General features: G+C 33.1%; 1 protein-coding gene and 1 pseudogene across 1 annotated transcript; one reads left to right on the top strand and one right to left on the bottom strand.

Moving 5' to 3' along the window:
- Window positions 1–1,870: 1,870 nt before the first annotated feature.
- LOC118344730 lies at window positions 1,871–2,383 on the bottom strand (annotated as a pseudogene).
- Window positions 2,384–11,830: 9,447 nt separating this feature from the next.
- Window positions 11,831–12,820, top strand: LOC118344748. Its single transcript, XM_035686127.1, has 2 exons — window positions 11,831–12,142; window positions 12,227–12,820. The coding sequence occupies exons 1-2, from the start codon at window positions 12,044–12,046 to the stop codon at window positions 12,665–12,667; spliced, it is 540 nt and encodes a 179-aa protein (XP_035542020.1). The 5' UTR covers window positions 11,831–12,043; the 3' UTR covers window positions 12,668–12,820.
- Window positions 12,821–17,679: the final 4,859 nt, after the last annotated feature.

Here is a 17,679-nt window from a genome sequence, read left to right as displayed (position 1 = left end):
TTGTTTTGTTCTTTCTATTATTGTATGGAAAATTATTTATACTATAGTAAAAAGTTAAAGCAATTTTTTACTATGGTTTTGTTTCTCGATTTTCATTGATTCTGATCTTCTTTTGAACGATTTGTCTGGTTTAGTTATACTCTCCTCTTATATAATTATTATAATTTTTTAAATTTTTATATAAAATATAATAAAAATTTTAATTTTTTTAAATTTTAAAATAAAAATAATATTAAAAATTTATATAATAACAATATTTTATTCAACTTTTAATAAAATATTTCATTTCATCTTATCTGAACTGTATAACTAAATGAAGTCTTAATGTTAATCCGTGTGGTACTTAATAACAGGACATCATGACAACATGGTCCTATATTATATAACGAACATCATCCAAATCAAAAGCATAATCTTCATATTATAAAACAAAATAATTATAAAATAAAAAGCATGAAAGCCTGGGAACAATATTTCAACATCACGGTGGTCGATCGTAGGACTGTTGGATTCGGAATGTATTAAGTGGTCAGAGAAGTATGATTTATAGCAGTCATATTTATCACTTTACATCTCACTCTGTAAAAAATACTCTCATCTTTTATAAAAAACACTCATTTACTCTATAAAAAAAATTATAAATATAGGATATAAAAATAAATAGTAGTTAATACATAATAAATATCTTTTTATATGTTGTCAGATTCAATTATTTTCTCTCATTTTTTTTTCCTTCCAAATTTATCATAAAGTGAAGCAAAAGAAGGAAAAAAAGACCCATAATTAAGAAATCGTAATTAAGAAATTAGCTAAGGATATTTCATGATCTCGTGATGTTGTACGTTGTCAAAACCTAGCTAGTTCCACTTTGATTAGCTTTGCTTCATTAATTAATTATTCACGTAATAATTAATCACCACTACTTAGTTTAATTAATACTATTAATTAGTTTAAAATGCTTTGGTTTTTTTTTAAGCCATCCTTTTCAGTTGGAGGGTATATATTTATGGTGTAATTCTATATACAAATTCAAAATAAATAAATCTCTTACTGGTCCTTTCTAAAAAAGTTGATTCTATTAAAAAAGAAAAAGATTATTTTTTAACATATTTTTATGGTATGGTCTACTTTTTTATAAAGAGACTATTTAGGATTTATATAATATAAAATTATAAATCATTGATTGTATTTATAGGAAGAAATATGTAATATAATATACACGTGTCGGGCTATTAATAGTAAGTTAATAATGTGGAAAAAATCCTATTACTTTATGAATAAATCTTCTCAACCTCCTAACACTCCACACTCCACATTATTTTTAACTTTTATTATTTTTTTCTTTTATTAAATATTTATTATATGAATAATAAATAGAAAATTTAAAATAATTTTAAAAAAATAAACTCAAAAAAAATTTAAAAAAAATATTAAAAATTTTAAAAATTAAAAAAAGGGTGGAGTATGGAGTGTAGTGGAGGTTGTGTAGCAAAACCCTATATATATATATATATATATATATATATATATATAAATTCCGATACATATATATATATATAAAATGTTGGCTATTGTCGATCCATATAGTCGGTGGGTAAACGATGCTGATGTGGAAAATTGAAAATGCGCCGTTTGAGTTATCTCTCTCCTCAATTTCTCTCTCTGTGTTTCTTCTCTTGAACCTTCCACAAACGGAAGAGCACCGTTTGTTCCTCCATCCCTCCCCCTCCCTTCCCTCAACGGTCCGTCCCTCATCTTGAAGCTTCCCTCCTCAGACCCACACTGAGCCGAAGATGATTCCAAGGCAAATTTCCCCACAGAAGCAGAACTCCCTTGTCTTCAGCTTCTTCTTCTTCCCACGAAGCCAACACTAATTAATCGGCTTCCATTTTATCTCCACGCTCGAGCCTTTCATCCTCTTCGCACTCTGTGGCTCCTTCAACAAATCAAAACTAGCTCCTTTCATCCTTAGTTCCTGAATGCACCGCGTGAGCGATCGCCCATCATTACTCTCCCTCTGCAACTTCCTCGACACTTTCCAATACCTGCAAAGTTTCACCTGGACAAAGAACACAAGAACAAGCGAGGTAGAGACAGATAATAGACCAGATATCCACCATTTCTTGCAAGTCGGTTTATACTCCTCTTGGGAGTTAACCAAAGAGGTGAACAAAATGGTAAGAAAAATCCATGAAAGATGAAGAAGAAATAGCACAGTTGAAAAAGCTCTCTTTTTATCGAGTCCAATCTAGTTTGTTTGAGAGCGATGCGCTGGCCAAAAATCCTCTTCTATTTGCCAGAGGTTCAGAAGCAAGAAATGGTCAGGGCTCTCGGAGATTTTCATTAGTGGGTGATAATGCATTGCCATCAAGATTGTGCTCATGGCAGATAAGAATTTGTTCTGGTGCTCTTCGTCAATTATTATTATTTTTTAATAATAAATATCAGCTGACGTGGTCAGCCATTTACGCACCGTTTGTATGGATTGACTGTACATAGTAGAACTATATATATATATATATATATATATATATATATGATGTTGGATTTAATGGTCCCATGCATGCACGTGTGCGTAATAACGACGGACATAGTCGATCAATCATCAAGAAACTAATTCCCAGATCATATCCATAATGGGGGAGATTAGGTGAGATAATCTGTTCATTAATTGGCTAGCCAGCTTATTGATATATAACCTTTGTCCAAACTACTCCAAAGCCTTTTGAATAAGTTGAAAAGGTAGCCATTTCACTGATCATCCTTTTTCTCGTCGGCTTCTAGCACAAGAATTAATTAATACTCAAATGATTAATTAGGGGGAACTTAGGAGATCGTAAATAAAAGTTCTAGATATTTCAGATCTTGTTGTCAACCACAAGGAAGGAGCTTAATTGAGAGTAAAAGAGGAATAAATTTTATTTTTGGTCGACTAATTATGATCAACTAGTACTTCAATCTATGTTATTATAAAAATATATATGTATAAATTTATGACGAATTATTTATTATAAAAATGATTATTTATAATAAAAATAGTCTCTTTTTTTAAAAAATAAATTATTTTTATAAAAAAATTGATAACAATAAATAATTTTCTTAATATATATGTTAATAGCTTAATTAATATTGGTTCATGCCATGTAGACAGCTAATTAATGAAAGATTTAAGTTTTCAATCAAAGTAGGCTAGCTAGCTGGCTAATTAAAATTGGGAGCCAATTTCCAAGTGTTTTTTTGGCTAAATTATGACCAGATTTTTTTTTTACACAACGGAATTGAAGTGTTTCGAATTTAAATTTTTCGAAGAACCGGACCATATGAGGCCATGATTCGATGATCAATGTGAACAGCATATATATATATATATATATATATTCATATATAATTTTTGGGACCCAGCTAGCATAACTAATCTTTAGACTAGTTAGTAAACACAAACCTTTTCGTACCTTTCATGAACAATAAATAATATTCTAATAGACACGTGTACTTCAATTAGACACGTATAATTAGGCAGGCTTTGGCTCCAAGTTTGGCTAATTCCTACTAGCTGATAATTTAGTAGGCTTGTGCAAGAAGTACGAAGGGCCGATCAACTTCGTGCGACCCCATTACACCAACTTGAAAAGCTCGGGTTGATATGAAAAGTTGGTTTCGACTCTATCGAATTCAAGTCTCGTTAGTTTTTGTAAATGATATCAGATGGATTGAAATAAGAGTTGAAAGTTAGATAAAATATTATTGGAATATATTATTTTAATATTATTTTTATTTTTAGATTTGAAAAAGTTGAATTATTTATTTTATTTTGTATAAAAATTTAAAAAAATTGTAATGATTAGATGAGATGAGATAAAAAATTTTGTGAAAGTAAACTATCGATGCTAAAAGTTCATAAAGTAGTGTCCTTTCTGACCCCGAACGAACACCCAGCTAGTTCTTTTGCTTCCCCACCTCCCCTCACTTATTACCTTTATTTCTCACTCTCGATGGAATTACACTAAATTTCCTTGCGAATCCGGATTTCTAGTACTCTCGAGTAAATCATTGTTTTAAGTTATGGATGAAGGGAATAAATCAGATCCTAGACCTGAGTTTACCAGCAACTCGAGTTGGCCGCTTGGCCCAGACCAGATAGTGTCTATTTCCTCACCAACAATAGAGACATCGGCATACTCAGAGAGTTCAAGTGGAATTTTCAGCTGAATGACCCGAACTGGGCTAGTCTCTTTTGGTAGTTCTGGTTTTTGGGTTTTCTAAGATGTGTGAGTGTTTTTGCCCCAACTCACATTGTCGTAACTAGAATACCGATTTTATTTATTTATTTAAAGAAGGCCCGACCCGAATGTTTCGGGGTCAGGTCAATGAGGATTGGTCCTCTCCTACTCACTGGACCAGGTCAAGTCGGGCCTAATCCAACTTGGCATGATTCGGTTGTAGGCCTAGATCAATTTAGTATAAAATAGAAAAATAATTATATATATAAGTCCAAAATATATAAGTATCGCGCATGCATTTTTAACTTATAATTAACTTAATTAGGAAAACTTTTCAAAATTTCAATGATCGGTAAAAATTCAATTGTTTTTTAAGTATTTTTTGTTAAGTGGGAAATTGTTAGTATATATAGTAGTAAATCCTTATCTTTTTAGTTCTTAGAAACTATTTCGTTTAATTAAGAAATTGATGGTGACATGAAAAATAGTTTTGTGGGAGTAAAATAAAAAACAAACAAATATTTACGTGTATTAACTTTTGTAGAACTCTTGTATAGACAAAGAAGTTCTCATAATATATTTTGGCAATGAGGGAAGCAGGTATGACCCACCAAACTACCTCAATCAGTGTCTTTTTCTCCTCTTCTTCTTCTTCTTCTAAGCAAGTTATTTTTATTAAATTAAAAAAAGTGATACATGAAGAGGGGTGAGATTCCCCAACAATCACCCTAAAAAGTAATAGAAAATAGTGTAAATTGGTGAACAAGTTTATTTAAGACCAATTTTTTTTTTCTCTATCCATGTCTTACAAAAGAACGCCATCTGATAGGAAGACGAAAATATGTTCGCAAAAAAGCGAACGATGGAACCACCGCTGAAGACGGTGGAACCACCGCTGGAAGCGGTAAAGGTGGCGGGTGCACTGTCACATATTGTTTGGAGATAATTTTTGGAGAGGTTCACGATCCCTCTTACAAGATCACTAGTTAAGGCAAGCAGTAACATAGGGTAGCAACTAGAATCTAAGCCGAGCATAAACACATTTTTCTTTCACGAACATGAAGATCGGTGACTAGAGAGTATGAATCGGTGTCGCGTGTTGGTCGGAGGTTGTCGAAAAGCAATAGATTGGCGAGGATCAACGCTAAGGAGGGAAAATTAAGGAAAAACCTAGTTAAAAAAAGTAAATAGAAAAACATAAAAATAAAAAAACCTCTGGGACTGCCTAGGGGACGAGGTGGTCGGAGCCTAAGCTCCAAACTCCCTCCGCCTAGTGAAAATGAGGGAAAGCTCGATCTAGGAATTTCAGAAAGAAAGAGGAGAAGGAGAGAGACGGGCTATGCAATTCGTGATTTTACTGCAAAAGAGTGTTTTATTCATCTTGGTGATCCTCACCCTATTAATTGTACGTGGTGATCCTCTGGTACTAAGGAATTTTTGTTTACTAACCAGATTTGGAAGTGAACTTATCTATTTGTAATTAGTTATTAATTTTCAAAGAGAATAATTATTTACAACGAAAATAATTGAGTTTTTTTTATAAGAAACGATTATTTTTGTTGAAAATAGTTGATAATAAATAAACGTTTATGTTTTTTTACTAATGACATCATATGTTATGGTTTTAGTTCAATAGAGACTTGGAAAACCAACAGGACTACTTTCGTCTAAGCCTCCTTTTCTTGTCATAAATTATAAGTTATTAATGAAATTATCATAAAGAAATATATTAACAAATCAAAAGCTCAACAGAACAATATTGATTTGAATTTGTGTTTGGAGCATACAATATATTAATTAATCGTGTAATGATATTCTTACACATTCTTTATTATTATTTTACAATCCAACTATTATATTTTTTCTTTTTCTATTTGAATTTGGATTAAGAATCTCAAAATATGACTATCTTATATAATATAAAAGAAAATAAATTTAATCCATCAATATAATCATGTAAATTAATTTAAAATAAATTTAATTTTATAAAAATTGACTCAAAGAGTAAAAAAAGGTCAGGATCCCTCATGTGTGCCTATAGAGCCACTCTTTAGTGAAAACAGTATATATATTAATAGTTAATTGATATTAATTTTTCATGTAAAACATAAGTTTCTAAATAATTAAAAAATTAACAATTCCATTTCAACTAGAAAATAAAGGAAAAGAGAAGCAACATTTGACGAACTGGGCAAAATCCGGAATAAAATTGATTTGACATCAGAAATGAGTATGGTTAGGTTTAGATAGTGTGCTGAGTGAGAGGAGTTAAGGTGAAAATTGAATGTTGAATAAAATATTATTTTTAATAATATTATTATTTTAAAATTTTAAAATTTTAAAATTTTAAATTATTTATTGTATTTTATATAAAAATTTATAAAAATTATAATGATGATATGAAATAAGATAAAAGTCCCTCTCAATCCAAATCGAGCGTAATATGTCCATTAAGTTATTCCACTCACTTTGTATTATGTCCATTAATAAAATCGCGTATTTTAAAATTTTCTGTAACTATTTTGAATTACATATTGAATGATTCTAAGCAGCGGATCGGAAGTCTTTTAAATACAACAACTATTAAATGATATAGCCCTTGTACTGTAATAACATATTGATCCAAAGTGGCTGAGCTTAATACAATTCTCGTATAGCTTAAGTGCACACATGGACCGGACTTGGGAAGGAACTGACATCAGCCCATCAAGCCCACACCAAATAGTCCAATTTCCCACTTCTGAATTTGGGCTGGGCTCGAGCGAACCTTCGTTTGTTAAAAACCCAAGAGATTTTCAAAACAATCAACATGAATGAATGATATAAAAAAAACTATGTGACAAAAACAAAAGTTTTATGATCACAAAGAAATTTCATAAAAGTAAATTTATAAATTAACGTAATTTCATCTGATATATTAAATTTATTTTATAATAAAAATAATTTTAAAATTTGACATATTATATCAAGCCACGTTATTTTATTTGTACAAAACTTATGTATTTCTCTTGACAAAAATGTCATAGTCGAGATATTTCTAGGTTCATGCGAGAAGTGTTCATAGGTATACGTAGATGAGATGAGTAGCTGGGCTTTAGTTTATTGGGACCTTAGTTGATTGGGTGAAGCCCGCGATTGTGGAGTGAAATATTAAAGCCCATGATTGTAGCTAAGGCCCGGTTTAGATAGTGAAAGTATTTCATCTCATTTTATCTTATCTTATCATTATACTTTTATCAAATTTTCAAACAAAATATAATAAATAATTTCACTTTTTTAAATCATAAAACAATAATAATATTTTAACAAAATTTTATTCAATTTTCATCTAAAACTATCTAATCTCATCTCAATATCCAAACTGCACCTAATAGATTGATGACCCAGAGTGTATAAGAGGGTTACGAATTGTACAACAGAACACATTATGAACAAGAAAATACTTTAGTTATAAAGAGATTATACAAAAGTAAACTTCTAAATTGATGTGGTTTGATGTGATATGTCATATTGTAAAATTATTTTTTATTGTAAAGTAGATCTAATGGATCTAGCAAAACTATATAAGTTTGTTGATTTATATTTATGTAATCTTTTTGTATATAAGGTCTCTTGTGAATAATATAGATATAATCTCAATTCTCTTTATTTCTCTCTCTAAAGGTTGGTTTGGCACCTGAGATGAGACACGGATGAGATGAGATGAGATTTTTCAGTTCGTGAGATGAGATCAAGTGTCCAAATGCACAATTAATAAAAATTCATCTCATCTCAAAATTTTCAACAAAGGATCTCTACTATTCATCAAAAAGACCATTCACTGCATCGAAAGTCCCTTCAACTTGTGATCCCCTTCTCTTCCTCCCTCTAAAAAAAAAAAAAAAAAAACCATCCTAGATTCATAAACCATCCATTCGAATCATCCATGTTCCCCTCTTCCACTTCAACCTGAGGACCAATAGCCTTTGAGACATTGTTTACCATTTATATATATTCACAATTACATATCCAAGAAGTATTACCAAAAAAAAAAAAAATTTGAAATTAGCATAGAATTGAAACAAAAACATGATAGAGAAACTTGGAAAGAAAGAAGGGAAAGTTTCTGGGACTAACCTCTACGGCCTCTTCTAGAAAGCAGAGAAGTATATATATAGCACAGAAATGTAGGTATGGATTTGAGAAAAGTGATGTTGAAAAACAAGAGCAGAGCAACAGAGCGATTTTTAGCAAAGTGCCATATCTCAACTTATATGAGTCTAAACACCTTCCACAAGAAAATGAGGATTGGTTCTTTCTTGGCAATTTTTGTCGATGATGTTCTTTTCTTCACATGCATTCATACCGTCCTTGCAAACCAATCTTAAGAAAGAATATATATGTAAGTAAGTGCAGATTCACTTTCTACAGCAGTAACTCACTATCATTTCGTTGAGTTCTGATAAAAGAAAAGAAGAAAGATAAACTGAAAAAGAATAAAAGGAAAATGGCAAAGAGAATGTGATTCTTGCTGGCCATTTTGCCATCAACGTTCTGTTCCTTACAAGCATTATTTCTACCTTCCTTTGAAACCACTCCCCAATGGTATGGAAGCAGATTCCAGCTTGACATTCTTAAAAACTTGTAAGCTTTTCATTGCATACTCTGAAAAGTTAATTAAGAGAATAACGAAGATTCTAATGGGGGGTTTTCCTTCGTCCATTTCGATCCCTCTTCAAATTCCTGTCACATGGTGAGCCTTGCTGAACCAGGGGATTTTCCAATCTGCTTCTCGATTGAAGCTGTGCGAATCTCTGCCCAAAGCTAGCCATTACCAAATGAATCTCTGCCCCTGACCTAGCCATAACCCTCCCTGTAGTGCATCGTCACCTCAGAAGCCAGCAGCCCTCTGCCATTCAAGCTCTGGCTTCGCGTGGGTTTGTAATAGTCGACCCCTATCTCCACTGTTGATGGGGTTGTTGTAGTAAAAAATGTTGTATAAAGGTAAACTCCCCAAATCGAGGAAAGCCACCCATTTCAAACACCGAAAGCCTCACATCTCCATCATCGAAACTGCCAATAAACGCCATTGGCGCCATACGTCCACCACCACGGCTCCCAAGACTCACTCCTACCAGGTAAGTGTTTATCTGACTTTATGTTTGATTAGAGAGGTTGTTATTTTATCAAACTAAATCATTTAAAAAAAAAATCTTACGAAATTGGATTGTCCCATATAAAATTTCTAATGTTTCAATGATTTCTTTCCCAATTCTGTTGGTGAGTTCAATAGCATGTGTAGTATCTAGGTTATAAGGATAATGAGACCAGTTTGACATTGATTACTTGGATTTTCTTCTATCGCCTGACAATTATATGTTCTTCACTGTTGTTAATATATATGATCAGTTGGAGCTTGAAGATGTCAGATGATTGATGTGCCTACTTCATGTGAGTGAGGAAATTTATATATGTTTTGTATTTTTTCGCTGAACTCCCTAATCATGCATACACAGTTATATCTTGTGGACTTGCAGCAACCATTGTGATCATTATCAAGACAAATGTTCTTAATAGAAAATATCAAAATTGATATCATGGGATTCATTCATGGTATTTTCCCACACTAGTATTTTTTTTATCCTATTTTGGTCTGACTCACACTGATCTTGTGATCTCTTCAACATTAAAGTTGGTGTAGGTGGACAAGTAAATCAAACATACATCTTTTCCAGCTTTGGTGGATATGTGACAAGTTTAGGGTTTGCACAGTGCATATAGGGGTTGGTTTTTAATTGAGCCTCATATGAAGTAATTTAACTCTAGAAGCAGTGGCTACACAGAAATTGTGTTACCTGCATGAGTCATATATCAATTGTTAATATGTGCCAAGCAAATTGTCATTGGGATCTATACAGGTAAAGTGCAGTTTTTGGTTTTAAGTGGCTTAGCCCTTAGATCTATAGATTTGAACCTTAGATTTTTTTTTTTTTTACTTTTGAGATTATCCTTGGGTGGAGTGGCATGAACTTTATTTGTAGCTCCTGTTTGGTTTGTTATTGGACCAAGCTCTAGGCCTTTGATTTTTGTACTTGGGAGTGGATGTTGGGTGTAATTCTTTCCCTTTCTTCTCCTCTTTGCTCTTTTGGGGAGGGGGTGGTAATCGAGCATCTTAATGACAAAAACCACACATGACATATACCTGATTAGAAATATAAACAGATAGGGAGAGAGATCATGTCAAGAACATAAAGATTATATCTTGCTTGTGTTTCATGGGAGTTCAGGAAATGATATAGAAAAGAGTAGGTGAATTCTGTTTTTGCATTTATATCCTTGTTGGGACGGTTTATTGTTAAGCAAGCACATAACTTTAGGAACTCCTCCTAGCTCCATTTCTTTCCTCCAAGTGCACGCTTTGAGTGGATCGCAAATGTAAGGGATACTTTATCCATGTTTCAGTTATTTTGTTTCGCTAGTCAAAGAATCAGTAAGGATCCCCCTTCCAAGTTTCGCCCTCTTCCATCCCATATGGCCCCGTCTCTTGCTTTTTGCAAATGACTTTGTTTCCCCCACTCTCCAAATTACAGGAAAAATATGCTTATCCACTTTTGAACGAGAGTCTATATTGGCCCAGTAGAAACCCTCTTTCTTTCTTCTCCACTTCCAAAGCCAACTTTTGAAAATACAGTGAATGCTGGAGATTATGAAACCCCCCCCCCCCCAAAAAAAAAAAAACAACTATACATTTTAGACCCTAGATTCTATGCTTTCTTAATTCTCGAATTAATATGTCAAATATTCTTGTAGTTCTTGATCTCAATTTTTTTGGATATAAATGGTATTGAATAACTGATTTCAGCTAACTGCACTAACGGCTACAATTATATGTATGTGATCAACATGAATGCTAAAGTTCATGTCAAATATATTAATTACATGTATTACGTTATAATATTAATTATTATATTATCCTGTATTTTTCCTAGATATTTTAAATTTTGTTAGTTATAAAATCAGTTTAGAAGTTTGAGTAAGAGACTTCACATTGGTTGGCTGGTTCATTTCCAATGCTGGATTTTAAACACACTATGCACTCCACCGAGATTAGGTTGGATTTTCAAACTTCTTCATCTTATGTTTCTTTTGGAGATACTCCATTCAAAACTCAGTAGTCTTGTGTGTATTCACCCATGAACTTATTACAAAAACTTGAAAGTCTACTCGGTTTCTTGTGAAGCGACTCTTGAGTTTCGGTTTTTCAGGCTCAATGCTCAAGTTGAGTGTGGAGTTACCATTTTCCTGAAAGTTTGGCTATTTGTGTTGAGTTAAATATATTCCCCCACTTCACGAATTATCTATCTTATTCATTTCATGTTGTAGTGTTACTACTTACGCTTATCGTCATCGTCATTCTCTCGACAGGTATGACACATAGTTGTTTTCTTATTTTCCCTATAAACATGTTATCTATCATAGCCTGTGACCTTCTTATTTACATGTTGTATATGTATTTGGGTCATTCTATTTAAATGCATGTTGAATTCGGTTGATATTTATGAACATGTGGTTTGGTTTTAATATTTGTCTCTATAATTTGAGCATATTTTAGCACCATATAGATTAATCAATCGACTTGATTCGTGATCGGGACATGTGGAGTGATGGGATGGAGGATATATTGATAGATATGTTGTACCAAGAAACACTAATGGACACAATGAGGGAAGGGAAGATACACACGGAGACCATATTCGGTTTGCTGAACGGTTGCCTGTGATTGGGCCAAAGAATTTCAAATCCAATCAAGTTAAAGGCAAAATTGCTCGTCTTAAGAGAAGGCAATGGGAATTTACGGATCTATGAAGCAAACCGGTTTGGGGTGGGACGCTGAGAGGAAGGCTCCAGTTGTCAGCAAGGAACACTTGGCGAATGAAATCAAGGTACGAACTCACAATTTGAATTATTGAATTATAGTTTTTTTTTAAACTTGTTCTCATTGTATTTAATTACAACTTTAATGTTAGGTGAGATCATCATTCAAGTATTTCAAGACCGAGGGATGCCCAAAGTATGAATACCTCTGCGTAATCTTTGGCGTTCAGTTGCGACTAGGACACTACATCAGGCATCGACTGACCCGGCCCCAACTAGTGACGATGAGCAAATGCTTGAGGAGGAGATGCAAAACCATGGTTGACAGGTGGCTGATTATGAAGGGGCCCATTGCAAGCAGTTGGTATGCACGTAGTGGATCTCGCCGACGACGGAGGGGAGGGCCTACCCAATCCATTGCCCTTGAAGACCAATTTAGTGAATTCCTAGAGGAAATTAAGTGTAGTGCTGCAATTAGGAGGAAGGCTGCTAAGGACGGGAGGTATGGGAGCATGTCCGGGAAGCTCAGCAAAAGGGCGAATAGCATGGAGTGTGATGCTGCGCTTGATCTCCATGTCCATTCTATGAAGTAGCTGGAAGAAGTAGAACCTCCCTTGCCTCCAATTTATCAAGGCCTTCGACCGTTACTTAATCTGGCAGTGCATAGATCGTTCGTGTCAATCTCTAATATTTACAGGAGTCAGTGGACTTGGAGATTGATCTAAGTATTATTGATGAGTGGTTCATCGGAGGGACTGCTGGATTGGTATTTTTATGCTTATCAGCTTCAGTGATAAGCATTTATCTGAAATTATATTTTATGCTATTTATGCTTGTTTTAATTATTTATGTTAGATGACTTTGAAGTTATTTAATTTTAAGTTTTATGCAGTGGATAATTAATGTGTGACATTACTCTGTGACATTATGCAGTGGGTAATATAAGATATGATCACATTTTATTGAGTATACGTTGAGTCTATAATTTTTGCTAAGATGTTATTTTTTGAACGCACACGCAAGAAGGTTATTCATAATGGACAATGAAAAGAAAAGTTCAAGTATTTATTGCAATAATAAGACAAATGAGGGAATGAAGATATATAATTTGAGTGGAGATGAATTAGCACTGCAGCCTGTAGAAGAGGAACCTAGTTTTTAGGATGTGGATGACATGCCAAAATTCTAGAGGTTGGCTTTGAATGCCCTAACACAATATAGCTCTCTAGGGGAATCAATATGTTCAGGAAGTTTTGAAAGAACAGTCTCGAAATTGCCTCGAAATGTTTCGCATGGAGGTGCCCGCATTCTGTTATGTATGCGATGTGTTACAAAAATCAATGATTATGGACCCTACAGAGAGGGTCTCGGTGGAGGAACCATTGGGCATGTTTTGCCTTCTTGTTGGTCATGCACATGGTCAACGCATTGTTGGAGACTGCTTCCAACATTCAAGCGAAACTATTAACCGTCACATAAGGACGTTTATACAGGGCACACACACAATTGAGGTACATCCTTACATTGCGGGAAACCCCCACAATTATCCATGATTTGAGGTAATGACTTTCCGAGATTTGAACTCTATCATTCCAGTTTTTTGATTTCATGTTATAATTATAATTGTTATAATTGAGCTGTGTTATATGAGAATGGTTTTGTAGAAATGTGTTGGTGCGATGGACGACGCCATGATTTCAGCTGTTGCACCCATTCGTTTAAATAACACATATAGAAATTGTTATAATCGAATTGCACAAAATGTCTTGTATTTATGTGACTTCGATATGAAATTCACGTATGTGTATATTGGGCGAGAGCGAACAACCCATAATATACGTGTTTTTATGGATGCATTGAGTTGAAGTCGGAATCAATTTCCATAGCCACCCCTAGGTAAATTTTATATAAATAATAATCGGAGAACACTGTCTTTTGAATTTTGCGTCAAATTATTTATTTGGAAAATAACTAAATTTGTTTATTTATAAATGTGTTCAGGTTATTATTATCTTGTTGATGCGGATTTTCCCTACATAGAAATGTTTATGCCGCCCTATCCAAAAGAAAGATATCACCGGTCTGATCGTCGTAGTGGTTGTCAATTTCGGAGATATAAGATTATTTCAATTATCGTCATTTATCCTTACAGAACGTTATTGAACGCACATTCGCTTTATTGAAAAACCGGATTCAAATATTGGATGCCATGTCTTGATATCGCCTAGTCAGGCATGCCATGATTTTCATTGCATATTGTACACTACACAACATGATTAAAACGATGACTCCCAATGATGAATTGATTCATAATGTATTGGATCATCGAGCTTCAATGGAAAATATGGTTGCGGATGATGACGTGGGTGAATCCTCTCATGTGGTAGACATGTCTAGTGAATCGGCCTAAGCTATGGCTGCAATAGGTGATGGGATGATGTTATCGATGTAGGCAGATAGGATTGGGCATTAAACATATAATTGAGAATAATAATTCTTTATTTTGTTAAGACTAATCAACTTCTTGTGTTTCATATGTGGCCGCTTGTATTATTAATTTTCTCATAAATGATAAATGCTGAATAATTAAAATTCCTAATTATATTTTGAATTTCGGGAGAAATGAAGTTCAAAAATTTCGGAAAAAATTTATAATGATAAAAGATGTGGGCACATTCGCTCTATTGACAATCGATCAATATGAAAATGAAAAAAAAGAAAGGAAAAAAAAACCTAGTACATCATAGGAAGGGCCTACAATTCTTAGGTTGTAATAATACGTAGTCCATGCTTTTTTTTCCACATTCAACTTAAGGAATCACTTGGGCTCCACTGTTAATTATGAGCTTGTGGGACACAAACGGGAAAACTTTTTCCTCTTCCTTCCTAAAAGGCTTTAACTAAACGCGGCAGTTTCCAGCTATCTGTAATTTTTGTTGTATTTTGTTTTTTCATTGGCAAGCTTTAGAAACTGAAGTCAAGATTGGTAGTACGGCTGCCAAACAGTTTGGAAGATTAATAATAGAATGATCTCAAGATTAAATGATCATTTAGGTCTTTTGATACTTTAAATTATTATGATCATCCATTTAAGAGCATTAATCAATTAGAATCTGTAACCTCTTTCAATATTCTTTCCACTACAAATTAAAGGGCCTTTCACTATGTTCTAAAATCTTGTTCAAACACTGCTGAAATTTGTTTTATTCTCAATTACAGAGTTCTAATATCTTAGGAGTTCAGAATTTCTTATGATGTTTGGGTCGTCATTTCATGCGAATATAAGGTTTTTTTTTTTATTTAATTAATTTTTTTTTTTTTTGAAAAATCATGTGAATATAAGTTAAATTCTTAGATAATTTATTTGTAAATCTGCTAATTGTTAACTACTGATGGGGAAACATTCCACATATTATAAAAAGTGTAAGAAATATTTTAGTCTTTTTATAATTATAATTTGTACCACAATAAATAATGTATTTACAATTCCATTTGTATGTAGAGAAATTCTGTCATTAACGCTGTTATCTACCCTAACTACGTTTTTGCACCAGCAAATCATTGGTATCATTGGTCATCCTGCAAAGAAGTTAATGGATAGCTGACAGAGAATTGAATCATTATTTAATTATTGTTCTAATGAGTACTATTACAAATCGGAAAATGCTAGATGACCGCATGATTTTGTCCCTTTACTGTTCATTTATTTTATTATTTTTTAATTAATGATTAAGTAAGTGATTATTAATAAAATTGTGTATTTTTTATTTTTTCTTAACTGTTAAAGATGTTTAAAAAAATGTTTAAAAGCTGACTAGCATGACCTCTAATTTGTACAAATCGTATACAAAGTTTCGTGCAGATCTTTTATAAAAAAATATATATAAATTATTATTTTTTATGATAGGCTCACTCTTTTACAAATGATCTTTTCGAAAACTTTCATACCTAACTTTATAGATATCATGACTCTATTATATATATATATATATATATATATGATTATATAGATCAGTTTCTTATTTGATCTATTCACCACCGGCTGTCATCATTTTGTTATGGCAGTCGTACGTCTAGTTTTGAAGCCGGCCCTTTACAGTGACAATGTGATTTTATTTAAGGTAAAATTATAAAATAGTTGTTAATTTATAGTCTGAACACTTAGTTGTCTTTTTCATATATGCAATATGTCACATCTATGTCTGGTCACATAGAAACTGCCCAGAAATAATGGTCACAACTAGGAACTACTGTTTGAAAATGACTTCATTTCTTTATCATATGATTCATATCTGTATAAGTCTATTTTGGTAGCGCTTTTATCTTTATTTGGTGTTCTTTTCTTTCGCTATTAGTTTTAACTTCTGGGGGAATCTGACCACGGAACTATGAACTGTCAAAAAGAGTACCACTCGTGTGTTGAATTTAAAATGTCTCGTGTTATGTCTGAAAGCTACTAATTCCCTTTTGTTATATTCATAAAAAAATACTCCCCTTTTATTATAGAAATCACATAAATCAAGCTTTAAGAGAATTTTATAAGTAAAAGGCAAATTCTTTTGAATTCTTTTTCACAATATATAATTGTTAAAAAAAGTCCTACAAACTGTAAATAAATTATATGAACATCAACTCACAAATTGATATAGTTTTATATGATTTATTATATATTTATTTCATGATAAAAATAATTTTACAATTAAACGTCCTATATCAAATCATTTTATTTTATAGATTTATTTTTGTATAATCTATTTATTTAGTAATTTTCAATTGCTAAATGTGCATGTTGTTTCGAAACAGTTAGAAGGTAAAAAGCCAAGCTACGTATTATAAACCTGTATATCCATGCAAAATGATGTACAAGAAAGCGACCTGATTTCATCGTGGCCTATCAATGCCTGTCCACGTTATATTCTTGATTTTGTCTGCTTCTAAACGACTTTGAATCTCTCTACGCGTACGCGTTATGATCCTGATCTCCCTTTTCCAGACGTGAAAATAAAAGTTAACAACTATAAGTTGAAGCATAAGGGGGTAGAGAGAGAGAGAGAGAGGTTTATAACTTTGTAGGAGTCTTTGAGAAGAGGCCGAGAAAAGCCAGGAGAGAGATTGTTGGTGTAGCAGAACCAGACTGAAGAAATGAAGGCCAAGACAATGGGAGAGGTGGTTGATCATGAGGAAGAAGCGGTTGTGGCCAAGACACAACCATGGTTTACACCAAAGAAAGGCAGTGTGATTCCAGCAAAGAGGAGGTTAGTTAAAGCAAAAATGTTTGATTCCATTGTCCATTTCGTTGCCTCTCTTCTCTGTTCTTGTGGTGGTTCTCCCTCAGGAGCTTCCAATACCGAGCCCAAAAACTACTCTAGCAGCTCCTCAATGATTGTGGCACAACCCAATTCATCATACGGCAAAAAGAATGCAGGCATGTAGTACGTACCACCATCGCCGTGGACTCCACCATCCTGAGGGACGATCTTACTGTTGGCAATGCATTAAAGATGCCTAGCTCCTACGTGTTCTCTGCTGTTTCTGTCATGTTTTGTCATTTTCTTGTTATGGTGGACGAAGCTGATACTAGTCATTATGAATGAATTTCCTTATG

Source organism: Juglans regia, chromosome 15 (assembly GCF_001411555.2).
Source record: "Juglans regia cultivar Chandler chromosome 15, Walnut 2.0, whole genome shotgun sequence".
In the NCBI taxonomy this organism is placed as follows: domain Eukaryota; kingdom Viridiplantae; phylum Streptophyta; class Magnoliopsida; order Fagales; family Juglandaceae; genus Juglans; species Juglans regia.
This window is presented reverse-complemented; position numbering and strand designations above follow the sequence as displayed.